Source organism: Amblyomma mixtum, chromosome 4 (genome assembly GCF_055824585.1).
Source record: "Amblyomma mixtum isolate Tamu chromosome 4, ASM5582458v1, whole genome shotgun sequence".
In the NCBI taxonomy this organism is placed as follows: domain Eukaryota; kingdom Metazoa; phylum Arthropoda; class Arachnida; order Ixodida; family Ixodidae; genus Amblyomma; species Amblyomma mixtum.
Window position 1 is genome coordinate 109744723 of NC_143015.1, and position 16646 is coordinate 109761368.

Genomic DNA, 16646 nt, shown 5'->3' on the forward strand with positions numbered 1-16646 from the left:
ATCTTACCCTCCTTGCAGAGCACGTGCTATCCTTGCATTGTGGTACTTCTCTGAGGACCCTCAGGCTACCGACGAGTGGTGTCCAGTGGTGCCTCCTGGCTGAAATGCAAGGGTGAGCTCGCAGCTATATCCTCAAATAAGTATCCAGGCTAGTTCAGTGCAACTTGCCGCTAATCTAGCCGCCGCGGTGGCTCAGTGGATATGACACTCGGCTTCTGACCCGAAAGACACGGCTTCAATCCCGGCCGCGGCGGTCGAATTTCTTTGGAGGCGAAATTCTAGAGGCCCGTGTACTGTGCGGTGTCAGTGCCCAGGTGGTCGAAATTTCCGGAGCCCTTCAGTACGGTCTCCCTCATAGCCTGAGTCCCTTAGGGACATTAAACCCTAATAAACCAAACCTAATCTAGCATAGCAGCTCGGGCAGTGGCACGTCGGGGGCCATATACAACATGTTGCGCAAATAAATGCGCACCCTAGACATCCCATCTATAGTAGGATAAAATATATAAAAACAGCAGTACCTAACACTGGGCCGTGGTTCTCGGCGTCCCGTGTTACTACGCTGGCCAATCGGAACGGTTAACGAAATCATTTTTTTTTAATGTTTGACTATATTGTCACAGATATAGAATCGGAATCAGAATGGCTAGGTACAGGCCATATGAAAGAATCCACATATCAAAAGTCTAGAGCTCATCATTTTTTTCTTGCGATAAGCTTCTTGCTTATGTAACAAGAAACATTTATGCAACCGACCACTTTTTCTTCATGCAGGAATTATGTGCATGAAGGCTGAATGTGGGCGGAGCTTCACTGCACACTTACGTTGTAACGGACTATAAACGGGCACATTGTTCGAGCGAAAATTTCGCACAGAAATGGCATTTGGGCGGCAAAATTCTTTTATACCACGTTTGTCTGGGTTACTTACTTGATTCGATCAGAAGTCATATATTCACACCGTCTGCGGCGACAACGAAGGAAATTAAACCTCTCTGTCAGCGATCGCACCGGTGACGCCATCTCGTTTTTCGGCAGAGTAGATTTGCAATGGAGGGGAGTACGGTTGTTTTGCAAAAGGTTTGAAAGCGCTTTTTCAACTGCTTTATCGATGATCATAATAAACGTAGTTTGGCCAAAACCCCACTACATTTCAAGTCTTCGTTGGAGTCTTTAAGCGATCTGCACGGTCAACAAACGAGATGGCCCCACCGGTGCGATCGCTGACAGAACGGCTTGATTTCCTTCGTCGCCGCTCTTGCACAATGGGGTCGACCGGCACGTGCACTCCACACGAGGATGAACCTGGAGCCTCTTGGGGACCAGGTGCGCATGCGTGGCACGGCCGCCGATAGGTGTGAGTGGTGGCAGTATGCGTTGTGCTAAAGCTCTCCGGTGTATGCGTTTTCTCAGTCCAAAGAACCAAAGGAGCCTCAGCCACCTGATGAGTCATTCGTCGTGTGGGTGTCTGCGACGTCCTCGGCGCCAGCATGCTCCTCGTCCCGACCGCTTGGATGGGGAGGAGATGGGGAAGCGCCGCCGCAGGTGAGGGAGACTGCTGGAAGAGCGCACGTTAATTGACCTTCGCATTCCATCGAAATCACCGGTACCTGACCATGCGTACAATTCTGCTAGCAAGCAAATCACTATTGAACGCCTGTGGCGAAAAGTGGTCGTGTGTGTGTTTGTTTTTGTGTGTGTGCATATTTGTACGGAATTCCCGCTAGTTGGTTGCTTCCAGTGTACACTGTGGAGTGCAGAGACAAGGTTTTCTCAAGGAAAAAGTGGGAAAAGTAATTTTAATTAGACACGGACAGTGATGAGTAATCTTATATATGTGCAAAATCTCCTTCCCCTCCTTGCAGAGCACGACCTCTCCTTGTGTTGTGGTACTTCTCTGAGGACCCTCAGGCTACCGGCCGAGTGGTGTCCAGCTCTGCCTCCTGGCTGAAATGGAAGGGTAAGCTCGCAGCTATATCCTCAAATAAGAAACCAGGCTAGGTCAGTGAAACTTGCCCCTAATCTAGCATACCAGCTTGGCGCAGTGACACGTTGGTGGCCATATACGTATGGTCATTCGTACACTTTCGATCCAGGCCAAAGAAGTGCGATCGAATACCGGGCTCAGCGGCTCCATTTCGAGGGGGCAGAAATGCAAAAGCGCCCATGGGCTCCGCTATATGTTAGTACATTATAAAGACCATGTGGGGTGAAATTAATACGGAGTCTGTAATTGTCGACCTCTAGTCTGATGGCCTTGAATCTCGCACAACATATATCATGCAAATAGACTTTTGCTGGCAGGGTGTGACGACTGTGCGCACCTGGTTTTCCCTCCAACTGGATTTCTATGCCATCACATAATAAAAGCATAGAGTGCGAGATGCCTATCACGAGGTTTGGAATCACTGCCTTTTTTCTGTCTAAACATGAGAGCAAATATGGCAAAATTCGGAAGACTTATTAATTAGACCCAATAAACAATGGAAACAGGAAAGTACAGGCTTTGTCACAAGTTCATAGCTGACGTGTTTGCCTTCTAAGCTGTGTAGTGGGGCTCCTGTAGCATTCGTGGGATTCGTACCCATCGGAGTGGAGAGAATCGGAAATCTTCTTACCTTCAGGCGTGGTCCAACGCTGGGGATGCAATACGAGCCACACGGTGTAGCTCGGAAGCAAACTTTTGACAAAAGTTGTATTTTGCCCCACTGACCATGAATAATTCCTTTTACGAAGCAAGGGCATAAAGGTCTCGAACATGCACACATTAACGGTATTCGGCAGGGCTGTGTATCGTTCATTTTCTTGCATCTCCTTTTTATTAGTTCAATATCGTATCAACGCCTTGGCACATGCAATCAACAGTTCGAGTACAGCCTATAGTTTTGTAATTGTGGTTGGGTTTTTTCGGCGAGCATAGCTTTCGCACCGCTACGCCCTAGAGACGGTCATTCTGGTTCCGTCGCGTCTCAATGCTCAATGTATTCTTGCGTGCGAATATAACAAAACACATCTTACTGGATGGCTCATTGTGTCAGGGTGGTAGCAAGGTGTCAAAATGCAGGACGTTGACCGTGGCAAGAGAGGGAAAGTGTCGCACCTGTTCTGTGTCAAACTGCAGGGTGCCCGCTACTGTCTCCCGTCAGGCTCACACATTCCTCGCCGCAGAAGCCCCGGGCGACTCATAAAATTGAAGAAACCCCGCTGAGCGCCGGGGATGCATTCGTCGCGTGGGTGTCAGCCACGACTCCGACGAGCCCAGCTGCGTCGTCCTGCAAGCGTGGGTCGGGCGGGGAAGAGGAAGCCGTTCATTGCAAGTAGGACTGCCACCTTTGTTGCGCACGTGACCTACCCACGCCCTTCGAAGGTTCAGTGGGCCCACTTTTCCCCATCACTGTTTCAGACCGCAGCTCCTTGGCTCCCGTTTCTGGGTTTCGCGGCGTCGCAGTTTACTGTTGTCCCTCGTAACCAGTTTCGTAGTTATTTCACCCTTGTGATTCAGATCTGCGGCCACTACCTGCCCTAAGTAGACTTAATCCCTTGACAATTGCAGCTCCTCACTACCAACTGTGAACTCATTTGTGTTTTTACTAGGGGGTGGCTCAAAGTTAAGGTGGGCAGATGAGATTAAGTTTCTGGGGACGGCATGGCCGCAGCTGGCACAGGACAGGGTTAATTGGAGAGATATGGGAGGCGCCTTTTTCCTGCAGTGAGCATATTGATGCTGATGATGATGATGATGAGCAGTGGTTTGTGAAAGCAGACATTGCGAGCACCAAAGGGGCGAGTGGAGTGATATCACTCTACAGCGCCGAAAAAATTTTACTTGAGAATTTCTCGAGGGATTATGTGCTTTCGGCGTATTTTCAGCCCACTTAAGGCTCAAGGGTGGGCCAAATTTGGAATCCGTTCGCTCGTATGCTGCAATGTGCTTCCTTTTCTTCCAAGAGATTTGGTTATGTTGCTGTTCGACTACAGGCTGGAAATTGCATATCGCTCTCCCGTAAATTGTTTCGAATCAAAAGTCGGCAGTAATCATCAGTAAGAGTTTAAATATGCTTTTGTACCACGTACCTTTACTTGGACGCTGCATCTCGCTGCATTCTATTTACCTCCCAAATGGACAAGTGGCATCTTTCGCTTCAGTTTCTAATGACTGTGTTCACAGCTGTTTAGGTTAGGTTAGGTCAGGTCAGGTCAGGTCAGGTGTGGTCGGGTCAGGTCGGGTCGGGTCGGGCGGGTTGGGGTGGGTTGGGTTGGGTTGGGTTGGGTTTGTTGGGTTGGGCTGGGCTAGGTTAGGTTGTTTTGGGTTAGGTTAGGACAAGTGGTATCTTTCGCCTCAGTTTCTAATAAGTGGCTGAGTGGCGAAAATTCATCACCTACTTGTTGATAGTAACAGACTTGAGAGACGCAGGTGCGGTCTGGTTCTACAAGAAGCCAGCTGCGCGTGCGAAATGGCAGATGTGTGCGTGCTTGGCAGCTACCGCCCTCTGTCGCATGAGCCTGTCACTAGCTAGAAATGCGCATGCGCAGTAGGAACCGGTGGTTTTCTATTCAGCCAGTGGAGCTGGAGGAGAGGAGGAGAGCATGCGCAAAGCGGCATTGTGGAAAAGACGGACTCTGCTCAGTTTTTGTCATGTCTTGAAATGATGCCAATGAGCCCATACTGCATTCTTGTTAACTGCAATGCTTTGGGGGTGATCAGCAGGACAGATATTGTTGTTGTTGATGCTTGAACATGACGCCATTGCTTATCACGCTCGCACTGATGCTCCCAGTAAGTTTCAATATCCTCGTGCACTTGATATGCGATTTTACCGACGGATTGGCATTGTTGCTGGCGTACATTTGCTGCTAAAAGCGCAAGGTTTGTAAGCATGATGCTTCACACTCCAACTCTCAGTTTTCTTGCACTTGCAAGCTCCTGGCGCTCCTTCGGAAATGAAATGGTGCAGCTTGCCGAGAGCACAGGTGCATTCCTAAGACCGGTTTTACTGTCCGCTTCGCGGCTAAGCAGATCTAAGCCGTAGTTTGTCGGCGCCTCCATAGAGGTGACATCTGTAATTGTCGTTGCTTTTTTTTTTCTAGCAACTGTGGATAAAGTTAGTAAATCTGTTTTTGTCATCAATCCCAGCTGCTAATTACCTCGATGTGCACTTCGCCTTTGCAGCGGAGCTATCGGGGCATTGGATGTGGCACCACGTCGGAGGCGGCCAGGAAGTCGGACCATCCTGGCCGCAGCTCCGGAGCCTCTGGGCAGCCCAGGAAGGTTGGCACAAATCAGCCTCTCTGATACCTCCCCACGTATCCTGAAACCACGAAGTAAACAAATGAGAAAATTATTTGTGCCATTCGGGGACTCCACACTGGGGCGCCCAGAAGTACACTGAACGCAGGCGACTTAGTTGAGGTGCCCTTGGGCTGCCTGTATTGTTCAGGCCCGCGGTTTCCGGCTCGGAATGATGGTGTCGGACTTCGTTACGAACAAAACTGTTCAGTATGTATATTTTACATTTTTATAGGAGTGAATCAGCAGCAGAGTAACAGAGCATCAGCCCGTTAAATACATTTAGTATTCCCTAGATCCCCTGCTGGGGAATAAAGTTTTCTGAACGATGTCCAATCAGGTGTGCCGTTGACACTTGGGTAACCTCCTGCCCTTCTGATGCACTCTCGCAGCTCGGTACACTGATGTATGAGATAAGAGTAGGGGATTTTCTAAGGATCTAGGGGTCTGCAAAACTCTAAATAATTATGCAATATGAAATTGTGCCTGTCTCTCTTGACCTTGGGCTCACAAGCCGAACGCGAGAACCATTGAGCCATGGGGGCGTCCCATCAGGAATCGGTACTAAGCTGTAGTAGTTAGTACAGGAGTTCGGCTCTTGACTGTTAGCTCGCTATTTCCATCGCAGCATCTCTCTGAAAGTGAAATTTAAAAACGGCTGCGCAGGAAGATTTCAGAGCACCTTTAGCATCTTGTGCTGAGTACCAGCGTCTGTTATTACCTTATTTGCACGATTATATACGGCGTATACGGCACAAGTTATTACCTATTACATGTGATGCGTTGGTATTCTCACTCAGTGATGCCAGATTAGGCTCTCTTTCCTCATTTCTCCCTGCACTAGAACTGAGTTCTAAGGTGCCCATGTACTGTGCAGTCTCATGTACTGTACGATGTCATGGCACGCTAATGTACCCCACGTGCTCGAAATTTTCCGAGCCCATCACTACGGCGTCCCTCATAGCCTGTGTTGCTTTGTGACGTTAAAACCCATAAACCAACCAACCAAAAAATGTAGACGCGAAGCTACATCTACAAATTCCTCCTAAATACAAATCATGAGCCAACAGCTGATCCGCACTTGATCGGAGATTATGTGGAAGTGTAGAGAGCTTGATTGATCACGATACAACTGGGCATTTTCTTGTGATGGCATTTGATAACTTTGGCCACAAAATGCCACCTGATGGCTCTTTGAAGCCTTAATTTCGAACTGAATCTAGGTGTAGGCTGACATAACATTCTCCATGCGCAGGCCGGCAGGCGTCCAAGCACACCGGGTCGCATGAAATTCCTTCGTCGCGTCGCGAGTGGAGAATCGCGGAGCCAGTCCAACGCCGCAGCCTTCTTTTCACTACGCGGTAAGTTGTCATTGTCGAGCGAAGGGACTGCTGGCGTGGCATGTCGGTGATAGCAGTGCTCAGTCCATGAGCACTAGGTCGCGCGTTCGACCGTTCCAACGGGAATGGGACTTTGAGATGCAAAAACGCCCGCGCAGTGGGATTTCCGTGTACTCTTTTATAGTAACCAACACACTGAAGTCATAAATGTGTATTGTAATCTGGAAAAGGGAGTGAGAATTACAAGAGAAGATTCTGTGGTTGTGTTCTATTGCTTTTTCTCCACTTCCTTATTCGTGGCTGAAATAAAAATACTGATTGATTTACATGCCCTGCAGCCAAGGTGCCTATAAATCACAAGTATAAACCTCTGCGCACAAAATGAGACAACAGCAATACAATCTTTCAACATGATAAAAGGAGGTAAAAAAATCCCGCTGGGGGTGATCTTTCGAGCACAGCACTACTGGATTCCTCATTGACTTCCGACCCTTCGCTTATGCGTAATGTCTATTGAAAATAGTCAAACTCTGAGTGTGACAAGTATGACAAAAATTTCTTTTTGAGTTAGCGGCATTGCACTCAGTAGCGGAACGCCTTGACCACATCTGCAGCTTTCATAGAAAACAAATTTGAATATTGGAATATTGTGAGCTGCTGTTGTCGGAATATTGATGATGGTTCATACTTCCGATGTGGTTTTTGCAATGCATCGAGTATTTAAGCCAAGGGAGTATTTAAGGCCGCCAAAAAATCCAGTGGGGCGAATTTTTGATGATAATAAAAACATTATTAGCGGAAATGCAAGCCAGCTGAGGGGAGGTCTGCAGACATATTTTTACAGCGATAGCTTTCGAAATAAGGAAACATTATGTTTATCACCTCTTTCCTGTTTAAAAATGCTTTGGTCAAGGTTTTCCGGGTGTGTGCGCTCAAGACGCAAATGCGCAAATGAGTAAAGCAAGGGTAACCAGGTACTGCGAACGGCTAGTTTGTTTAGCACGGCAGAAAGGAACACCGCGAACACAGGTCAACGGGGATGACAGACACAGGCTCTTAATAACCAGTGAAGTTCATTCGAAGGTGCACACATAATATGTAGTCTCGCGGTAACTAATCAGCTGAGTCAAAATCAGGACCGGTGTAAACAGTCGAATAAAATTAAAGACGCTTAAGTTTCTCTTTAACTGATCCTTTCTCGGCGCCCCTTAACAAACAAGTGGAAATCATGAATCTCATTTGTTTCAATTTTACTTAATTTATTCTCTATTTTAATTGAATGGTACGACGAAACAGACGGGACGGAAGAAGAAGAGACAAGCACATGCGCTGAACTAACAACCAAATGGTTTATTGTGAAAAAAGGCAGGGGGGGGGGCAATATAAAGCAGCAGGTCAAGCCAAAGCTCAGACGGGAAGCAAATGCGGGACAAACAAGATGTGACATACATACGGGAGCTATCAACGCATCCCAGATTAAGTAAGGCGAGCTCGTGTGCGAATACAACCACCGATGGCTGGCTTACACATGAGTTAACAAATTCGTGAGTGTGAAAAGCCTCCGATATCAGGTGCAAGGTTTTTCTATACTTCGCGATGATAGTGGTGTGGTTCAGAAATACATCAGTCTTCGCAACCTGCGGTATGAATGAAAATGTTATTTCGGCGTGACTGGTTTGCAATATCTGTCGGATGTTCGCGTAGTCGTTAATTTACGCACCGTCCGTACTCTCCGATGTAAAAACGGCCGCATGACAGTGAGACATTGTAGACTACACCACAGCAACAGTTGACAGATCTATTTCGTTGTTTCTTCTGATAGGCTTTCTTTCCACTTTCCTGGTTCACTCTCCTGCACAGGGCTCCCAACTTCAGAATCGACAAAAAAGTATCAAATGACAGCATCACCAGGAGTCAGGATCACTAAAACATACCAAATGTTAATTTTCAAGTCTTTACAGATGATTTCGGCACGCCTGTGCCGCTTCTTTTAGCCGAACTGTGGGTAGCATCCCCCTTGTTCTGCCGCTGCAGGGTAGTTTGCAGCTGGTCAGTGGCACGGCACTGGAGCCTTGTTTCCACTGCCCGAGTGGCTACACCGCACGTGGACCTGGCCAGCACCTCTCCAGAGACATGCTTCATGTGGCACACTTGCATCGCGTGTGGACGCCTGCCTGGTGATCGTTGTGCCGGCCAAGTTTCCAGTGCAGTGGCGAGGTGAGAGATATTTACTGAGAGGATAGTTTTATGGTTTTATGGGGTTTGGCATCCTAAAGTCACTCGGGCTATAAGGGACGCCATAGTGAAGGGACCAGGAAATTTCTATCACCTGGGAGGATAACCTGTATCAATATATTTGTACTCCATGCCTGTATGGGTAACCTGTATGGATACCTGTATTGGCAACCTCTATAGGGGACCTGTGGGGATGAATGGCGTCCAGAAAGCAGTATAAAAATCTTTAAACAGGAACCTAACCGGCCGCATTGGGTTCTTTTTGTGCCGATTGGATGTTACATAAACCATGGTGTGTTAAAGAACTGCATTAAACGATTTGGTTACGCGGGTGCAGAAAGGTGGCTACGATATTTAATTTTTTAGGCTTACTCTGGTATGGTGCTCGGCTGCTCACCTGAAAAAACGCCGGTTCGATCCCGGCCGCCGCGGTCGCATTTCGGTGTATGTAGTGCGCAATCTCAGTACGCGTTAAAGAGCTCCGGGGTCGAAAAGCCCCCCACTATGGCGTCCCTCATATCCCGCGTACCCCATTAACACACAAGCCATAAACATCTTATTCTGCCCCAGTGTTCTTTTGAAAGGAGCTCTGATATATATTAGCTCCAAGCCATTTATTTTGTTTTCGATGAAATTATCGCCACATTTCACAGCCACTTATGCACTGTATAGGTCTTCAGCAAGACAAACATGAAATCGTGTGTACAGATCTTGTGCCCCGTGGTGGTGCAGTGGCGTTTCGACTGCGCCTTTTTCAAAACAGTGAAAGCCACAGCACCGGGGTGCACTGTGGCTTTAACACCACCACCTAGAGGAAAACTTCGTTTTTGGGAGAACGGACAATAATGTAAAACGGCGAGTTGACCGAGTTGGTACATCTTGAGCGCCTGTCCCGTCGTCTTGTTTTCTTGTGTCCCTGTTCCTGCGCTGTTTTTTTTTCTCAGGACAATAATGTGTTTAAGGAGCGTACGTTTTCATTGCTTCTGTTGCACAACAGATTGGTGTTTCCATTTCCAATGCAAAAGACAGCAGTTCAAACCCTAATCTCGGTTACGGAGTTTCGATGACGGCGAAACGTGAAAGGCGCTAGCGCACATTGACGAACCGAAGGTGGCCTAAATTATTCCGGAGTCCTCCACTGTGGTGTTCCCACACAGCCCATTTGTCGCTTCGAGACTTGAGCCCCGCAATTTACGGTTTTTTCTTTCCGCAAAAAAATATTCGTTTCCACTAGGTGTGTACTATATTTTTTAGATTGCATGGCAAGATGTTTTCCAGCGAAAATCCGCGTTTGAACAGTTGGCTGGGAAAGAATTTTTACTCCACTGTTTTTCATAACAATAGTTACCAGCACGCAAAGCATTTGCAATTCACTTTGAGTGCCTGCTACTCTGTTACCTCGCACACTCTGAAGTTTGAAAGCTCACACAGAAGCTGGGACGTTACACCAGAAGTAGCTGCTATATAAAGCGGCAATAGGAAGAGAATACAGTCGCCAACCAAAAAGATGTGGCTGTTTGAAAGCAAAGTCGAGGTAAAAAAATTCAGGGGGCACTTTGACTGTCTAAAGTGGGTAGAGGCGGAAGCGTTTTCCGCACCACCTTCGCTGTTTCTGTGGCACTGGTGGCGTCACATATATTTGAGTACTAATTACTAAGTGATGGCAAATCACTAATTCTTAATTACTGATTAATGCCTTAACACTAATTAACTGCTGATTAATGACGCTTAAGCTTCGCCTTTAGCAGTAGAACGCGACAGCGCGTTGTAGCGCAGCCAGGGAGTCCACGGAACACCACCACCCGTTCGGCGCGATGCCTTGCCCTATGAACGCAACGCTTTTTGAGGAAAGGAAATGGCGCAGTAATTCTCTGTCATCTCGGTGGACACCTGAACCGCACCGTAGAGGAAGGGAGGTGGGAGTGAAAGAAGATAGATAAAGAGGAGCCGTAATGAAGAAAATGAAAATTGTATTTGAGGAAAGGAAATTACGCAGTAACTGTCTCACATATCTCGGTGGACACCCGTCAAAATTCAGGGGGGCACATTTTTGACCTAAAGTGTGGTCACTGATGTGTGGTCAAGATGTTAAGCTTCGCCCCTAAGAGTGGAACGCGACAGCGTCTTTAACGCTGCCAAGGAGTCCATAGAACGCCATCGCCCATTCGGTTCTACGCCTCGCTCGTCGGTAAATTGGTTTCTGAGGAAAGGAAATGTATCTGTCTCTCATTTGTCGGTGGACACCTAAACCTCGCCGGAGGGGAATGGAGGAGGATGAGAGTGAGTGAAGACACCGTATTCACTAGACGCGCCTGTGTTCACTCGAAACCATCGAGCTGGCATGGCGGAGTGGATAGCGTGCTCGTCTCTCACGCCGAAGACCGGGGTTCGATTCCTGAGCTCGACCAATTTCTTAATCGCTTTTATTTATTTATATGGCCTGACTAGTAAAGCTAATTAGGCTAATTGGGTAATTAAGCAATTAACTATGCTCAGTCCCACTTACTTGGAGCATCACTATACGATCCCTTCAATTGGTTGTATGGTTACTAGCCAAAGTGCAATTGGCCCCGTTTGAAATTCGCGCACTGTGACGTCACGACCGTTTTCACCAATTGAAAAGCGTGACATTTTCTGTCGACAACTGCTGCTTACAACGATGAGACATTAAAGGCTTCCGCCTTAAAATTCATGCTCTCCTAAAAAATAAAGCAAAGGAAATGCCTTTATCACTGCAACGAATGGATTCCCTTCGATTTGTTTATATCATCGCTGACCGCCGTCTCGCATGTCAACTTGCAGGCAGCTGCCCTGTCTCCCGTCAGGCTCGCCCACTGATCCCTCACCAAAGCAGGTATGTGGATGATTTCAGAGAAATCGAGAGCCGCTGGCTTTTAGCGGGGCAGCAGATGACGGAAAGGCCGTACAGCACATTGTCCCCGTTCTCCTTCTGTCTCTTTTATGAAGTGAAAAGAAGCGGCGTCCAGGCAGTGCCCATGGTAGCCTTGCGGAAGGAGCGGCCAAGGCCTCCGACCACCGCGTCTGAAGTGCATTCGTCGCGTGGGTGTAGCAACCAAGCCGCCCGCACTCAGCCTCTTCTCTGCAGCGGGGAAGGGAAGAAATGGTATGTGACACCTGGAAGAGGAACTACCCTCCAAAATGGCGCATACTTTGTACCGGTCGCTGTGACTGAACAAGCGAGAAGAGAAAAAAGTGCTAGTGTTTTAACGTATTTAAGAAGAGTATCACGTGCGAAAGGACTTGAGGCAACACTGGCTCAAAGGCAACCGCATGCAAGATCAAGGTCAAAAGTTCAAGGGTCAGAGGTTAAGGCCAAAGGTCAAAGGTTGAGGCTTCAAAAAACTCCGCGTTTTTAACGCGATAGCGTTAAAGGCCCCATTACGCAGAAAATCTGGCGTCGGCGTTGTAGGCGAAAAATCACGAGCATCAATGTCACGTGGTGCCCAGAGAGCAACCTTGGAGGCAGGAGGCAGATGGGCCACCTAGGTGGCGTTACCTTGCAGTGTCATCACAACCTGCCCATCGTGGCAGGTGGCAGATAAATTAACGATTGGTCGCTCGGGAAGAGCAACCTAGGTCGTACAAGGCCCACCGCAGGGAAAACCTGCCATCGAAGGGTTTAACCACTGCACCAATGCGCCAGGAGAGCTTCAAGGGTTCTCAGGGACCTACGAATGTAGAGAATGACCTTTTGCATATATGGGAACTAACACACTACGCTATCGCATCATAGCCTTAATGCGGAGCGTAAGTGTCCCCTCAAATGTTTTTCAGCTTTCGTTGTGAAGGATCGCTTTCACAATAGAACATAATTCTGTAACACGTTAAATTGCCAGGGCACCTCCAAGTTTCCAACTGTTGTCACACGCCAGGGCTACCTTCTTTAACTCATGGACTCTGCCTCGTGATGAGTGCGGGTGAGATGTGGTTCTGCATGGTGTTTTACTCGTCGTAGGATTTGATAACCATCTGGACTGGTAATATGATGCCTCTTCAAAGCCTAAAGCCTAAATGCAGCCTTTGGTTTGGTTTCGTTCGGTTTTGTTCATGGGGGTTTAACGTCCGAAAGCGACCGAGGCAATGAGGAACACCGTAGTGGATTGCTCCGGATAATTTCTTTCAGCTGGGTTTTGTGACATGCACTGACATCACACAGTACACGGTTCTGTAGAATCTTGCCTCCATCGAAATTCGACCTCCACGCCCGGGATCGGACCCGCGTCTTTCGGGTCAGCAGCCAAGCACCATAACCACACATAAATACGAAACGTACCGAACCTAACCTAACCAGTCTGGTGGTTCTCATGGGTTTTTGCGATCTCTACCACGTACGCTTACTGTGCGATGTCGGCGCACTTAAAAGAACCCAGATTGGTTTGTTAGTTGGTAACAACTTTATAGTCTTGCAGAGCTTTCTTCGACGGGGCCTTAGGTCTCCCACGTGGGGACATCGAGGCGTTGCCTCGCCGTCGCCTTGCTGGCCTGCTGGACGGCGCAGAGTTCGTCACCGTGGCTGGGGTCTGCGCAGGGCAGCGGCCAACCGCGGCGAGAGGGTTGCAGAATTATTACTATGCATGCAGGTTTTTGTTACCGTGCCAGAGCATGTGAGTTAAGGTGGTTATATTGCCATGGCAGACCTTGCATATATTTGTCGGGTATGTACCGAGGTAGAGCCTGTGTATAGTTTCGGGTTGGGTACGTGAGCGTCTGCAGCTGTCTGAGGGTCACCGCGTGCGCCCTGTCCAGCTTGTCGCTGGGCGGAGGGAATGTTCGGCGGGCCAGGCAGAGGGCCTTGGTAATTTCGTTGTAGCTGGTCACGCAGTCTTTGGTGCTATTCCACGGACGACGGTCGCCGGCGCGGTTCGCGAGCTCGCGCGCCTTGGCGTGTGCCGTCTCGTTTCGGTTGCGATGCGTCTTCGATGCTTCTCCCGCGTGCGCCGGGAACCATTGAATTCTGGTTTGGAATTCTACCTCCTGCTGGACTTGTCGATTGCTCAGGTCTCGGGCCGCTTTCTGTGAGACCCATCCTTTGGCGAAGTTTCTGACCGTCTGACGCGAGTCGCAGAGAACCATGGTGCACGTCGGATCCGTGAGGGCGAGTGCCACCGCCGCTTCTTCCGCCTCTTCAGCACGGTCACACGCTACACTTGCCGTTAAGCACGTTTTTACACACGAATTGACGACCGCAACCACGAATCGCGAGCGTTGTGCGTATTCCGCGGCGTCAATGAACCCTGTCCCCATATCATCTCCGTGGCTGTGTATATATCATATCATCTCCCATATCATCTCCCTGGCCACTCTTCTTCCCCGGTTGTGTTCCGGGTCGACGTTCCCTGGTATCGGGTCGACTCTTAGCGTTTGTGTGATCGCGTCAGGAATCGCGACTTTAAAGCCTTCTGACTTTCTGTCCAAGCCACTCTGGTGGTCCTCCTGTGTTTTTGCGATCTCTTACGTGACCTCGTACTGTGCGATGTCGGCGTACGTAAAACAACCCCAGGTTGTCCAGAACATCCTGGAGCCCTCTACTGCGCCGCCCCTCACAGCCCTTATATCACTTCTAAAACCCACAATGAAGTTTACACTTCATTCGTTACTTATTTTACCTAACCTGGAGCCAAGATGAAAAAGACAGGAATGTGCACAACCGTAAAAAATAAACAAATCGTAATCAGGAATGCACAAATCGTGCTAAAGGGAAACGAAATGCGAGAAAATGACGCAGAGTGGGATTTCCCTGACGGGCTTTGGGACATAATGATCTAGCGATAAACCAACGTGCCTGGCTGTTGGCTCTGGCATCAACGGACCTATTCAGAAGCATTTAATACATGGAAGAACATATTCAAGAAGCAAATGCTAGAGTAAAGCAGGGCGAAGCGAGCTGCGGGGATTACAAATTGTACTCCCCCCCCCCCCCCCCCTCACTATGCTACCAAGCTTCCACACTGGGAGTGTAAAACTACGACTGGCAGGAGTAGCCACCACCACCATAGCGTCCGGAGTGCTTATCAACGCTATGGCCTGAGTCCCCACCGTAGCGATATCAGAGAGCTGAGTTGTCGCAGGGTATCGGGTCTGAAAAGCTGAAAAACGACTATGACGAAAGAAGTAAAGGTGCCAGATGTTGCGACGCGTTCCTTAATGTGTGCAGAGCATCACTGGGAATCCATGCTCGATACACTACTCAACAGCGGACCATGGTCAGGATCTCGGTCTGTGTATCTCGTGTGTCCTCTCCTATGCGACTGTAAGCCTGTTTACATGAACTCGATAGAGTCGAGGCGAGTTTGCTCGACGGGTAAAAACCCAGTTGTCGGGTCCATGTAATTGCTGTTGGGTTGATTAATAGAAGCGGCAGAGCGAGTCACTTGCCTGCAGGAGGTTAACTTGCTTGACTCTCCTTTCTAAAAACATTGACGCTAAGCGCCGCTGTATTATGCGCTTGAACCGAGTTCATGTAAGCTCCAAGCTGGGTGAATCAGGAAACGCGTCCCTCATAGCCTGAGTTGCTTTGGGACGTTAAACCCCAATAAACCAAACCTTACGCAACGCTAACTTCACCCAGTCCTGTCGGATTCATGTAAACAGAGCTTGTGTGTTTCCTTTTTTTAAAGCGGTAGCGCTAGAAGCCTCACCATGAAGAAAAGACGGCGTTTAGTGTTGTGTCCCCACGTGGCACTAACTGCAGGAGGTCGAAATTATCTGGAGCCCTCCACGACGGCGTCCCTAATAGCCTCAGTCGCTTTGAGAGTGAACCTCCATAAAAAAACTAAACTAAGCTAATTCTGCTAAAGAAAAGGCATTTGACTCGGAAATGGACACCGATAATTAAGCATTTACATGCACATTTCTACGGTACAGGGACAAAATTGATAACGTATTGAAACTTGCTGCATTCCACCTTTCGGCTTGACATGTCATTCCGTTTGGACGCGTGTCACGGCCTCGGCTATTTTTTAATGTACAGCCACCAAACCTTGTCCAGTGTACTTGACCTTAACGTCAAAGGATCTTAGAGCGCGGGCACGTGTGTGGAACGCTTTATAATAGGTAGACAATGCGAGCGAAGAGAATGGATTCCTATCGGAACCTTACGCATTGTCCATATTGGAAAGAATAGCCGTGGCCTCGTGCTTGAGTCGCTTTTGAAGCGCAGTTCCCTTTCAACATAATTGCACTATTTTCTTCGATATGTATTTGTGGAGCACTTTGAGGATACAAGAATTTGGCATTCACTGCAAGAATGATCTGCATCATTTTAAGCCCTTCGTTGAAGTGTAGAGTACGAAGCTATGTTGTTCGAGGGATGTCACAAGTGCGTCAACAACGCTCAGAGCGCAAAGGGCTATTGGCGCCATTGGCCGCACCTAAACACTTTATATCTGCTCATTCGATTTTTCTAAATTCCATCTGGATTAGAGACAGACATGCTTGCGCAGCGTATTTGCCCTAATTACGTGAGTCCTCAGTTTTCTAATTGGGTCCCTCCTCAGTTGCTCCGGAGATTCTTAGTTGCGGCTCCTCTTTCTTCACCGATTACTGGCTTTTTCAAGCTTTCATTTTGTTTAAGTGTACGCTCCTTTCCCAGGCACACAGTAACCCTGGAATGGCCAGTTGACCTTCGCAAGACAAAATTTTTCAAATGTTCCGTGTTGCGCAGGTCAGCCAGCGTTGGGACAGGGCGTATGGAATCCCTGAGTCGCATCTCGAGAGCTGCTGGAAAGAAGCCATTCCAGGGCTACTGCGCGCCTGGGTAGGTG

The 16646-nt window shown here is 48.4% G+C and overlaps 1 protein-coding gene across 16 annotated transcripts in view; it reads left to right on the forward strand.

Annotated features, from left to right (window-relative positions):
- LOC149347824 (uncharacterized) overlaps positions 1 to 16646 on the forward strand; it is a 99131-nt gene that overhangs the window by 19970 nt on the left and 62515 nt on the right. For 3 of the 16 annotated variants that reach the window (XM_089587517.1, XM_089587515.1, XM_089587516.1), the window contains 8 exons: positions 19 to 112; positions 1414 to 1545; positions 1866 to 1960; positions 5171 to 5269; positions 6543 to 6648; positions 8662 to 8844; positions 11665 to 11716; positions 11837 to 11986. In XM_089587517.1, the coding sequence (XP_089443643.1) occupies positions 105 to 112; positions 1414 to 1545; positions 1866 to 1960; positions 5171 to 5269; positions 6543 to 6648; positions 8662 to 8844; positions 11665 to 11716; positions 11837 to 11908 (747 nt within the window). In that variant the 5' untranslated portion in view covers positions 19 to 104 and the 3' untranslated portion in view covers positions 11909 to 11986. Of the gene's footprint in view, positions 1 to 18; positions 113 to 1262; positions 1546 to 1865; positions 1961 to 3121; positions 3318 to 4305; positions 6649 to 8661; positions 8845 to 11664; positions 11717 to 11829; positions 11987 to 16546; positions 16640 to 16646 lie in introns of those variants that run through there. The other 13 variants (XM_089587524.1, XM_089587525.1, XM_089587526.1 and 10 more) reach the window with 13 other exon arrangements.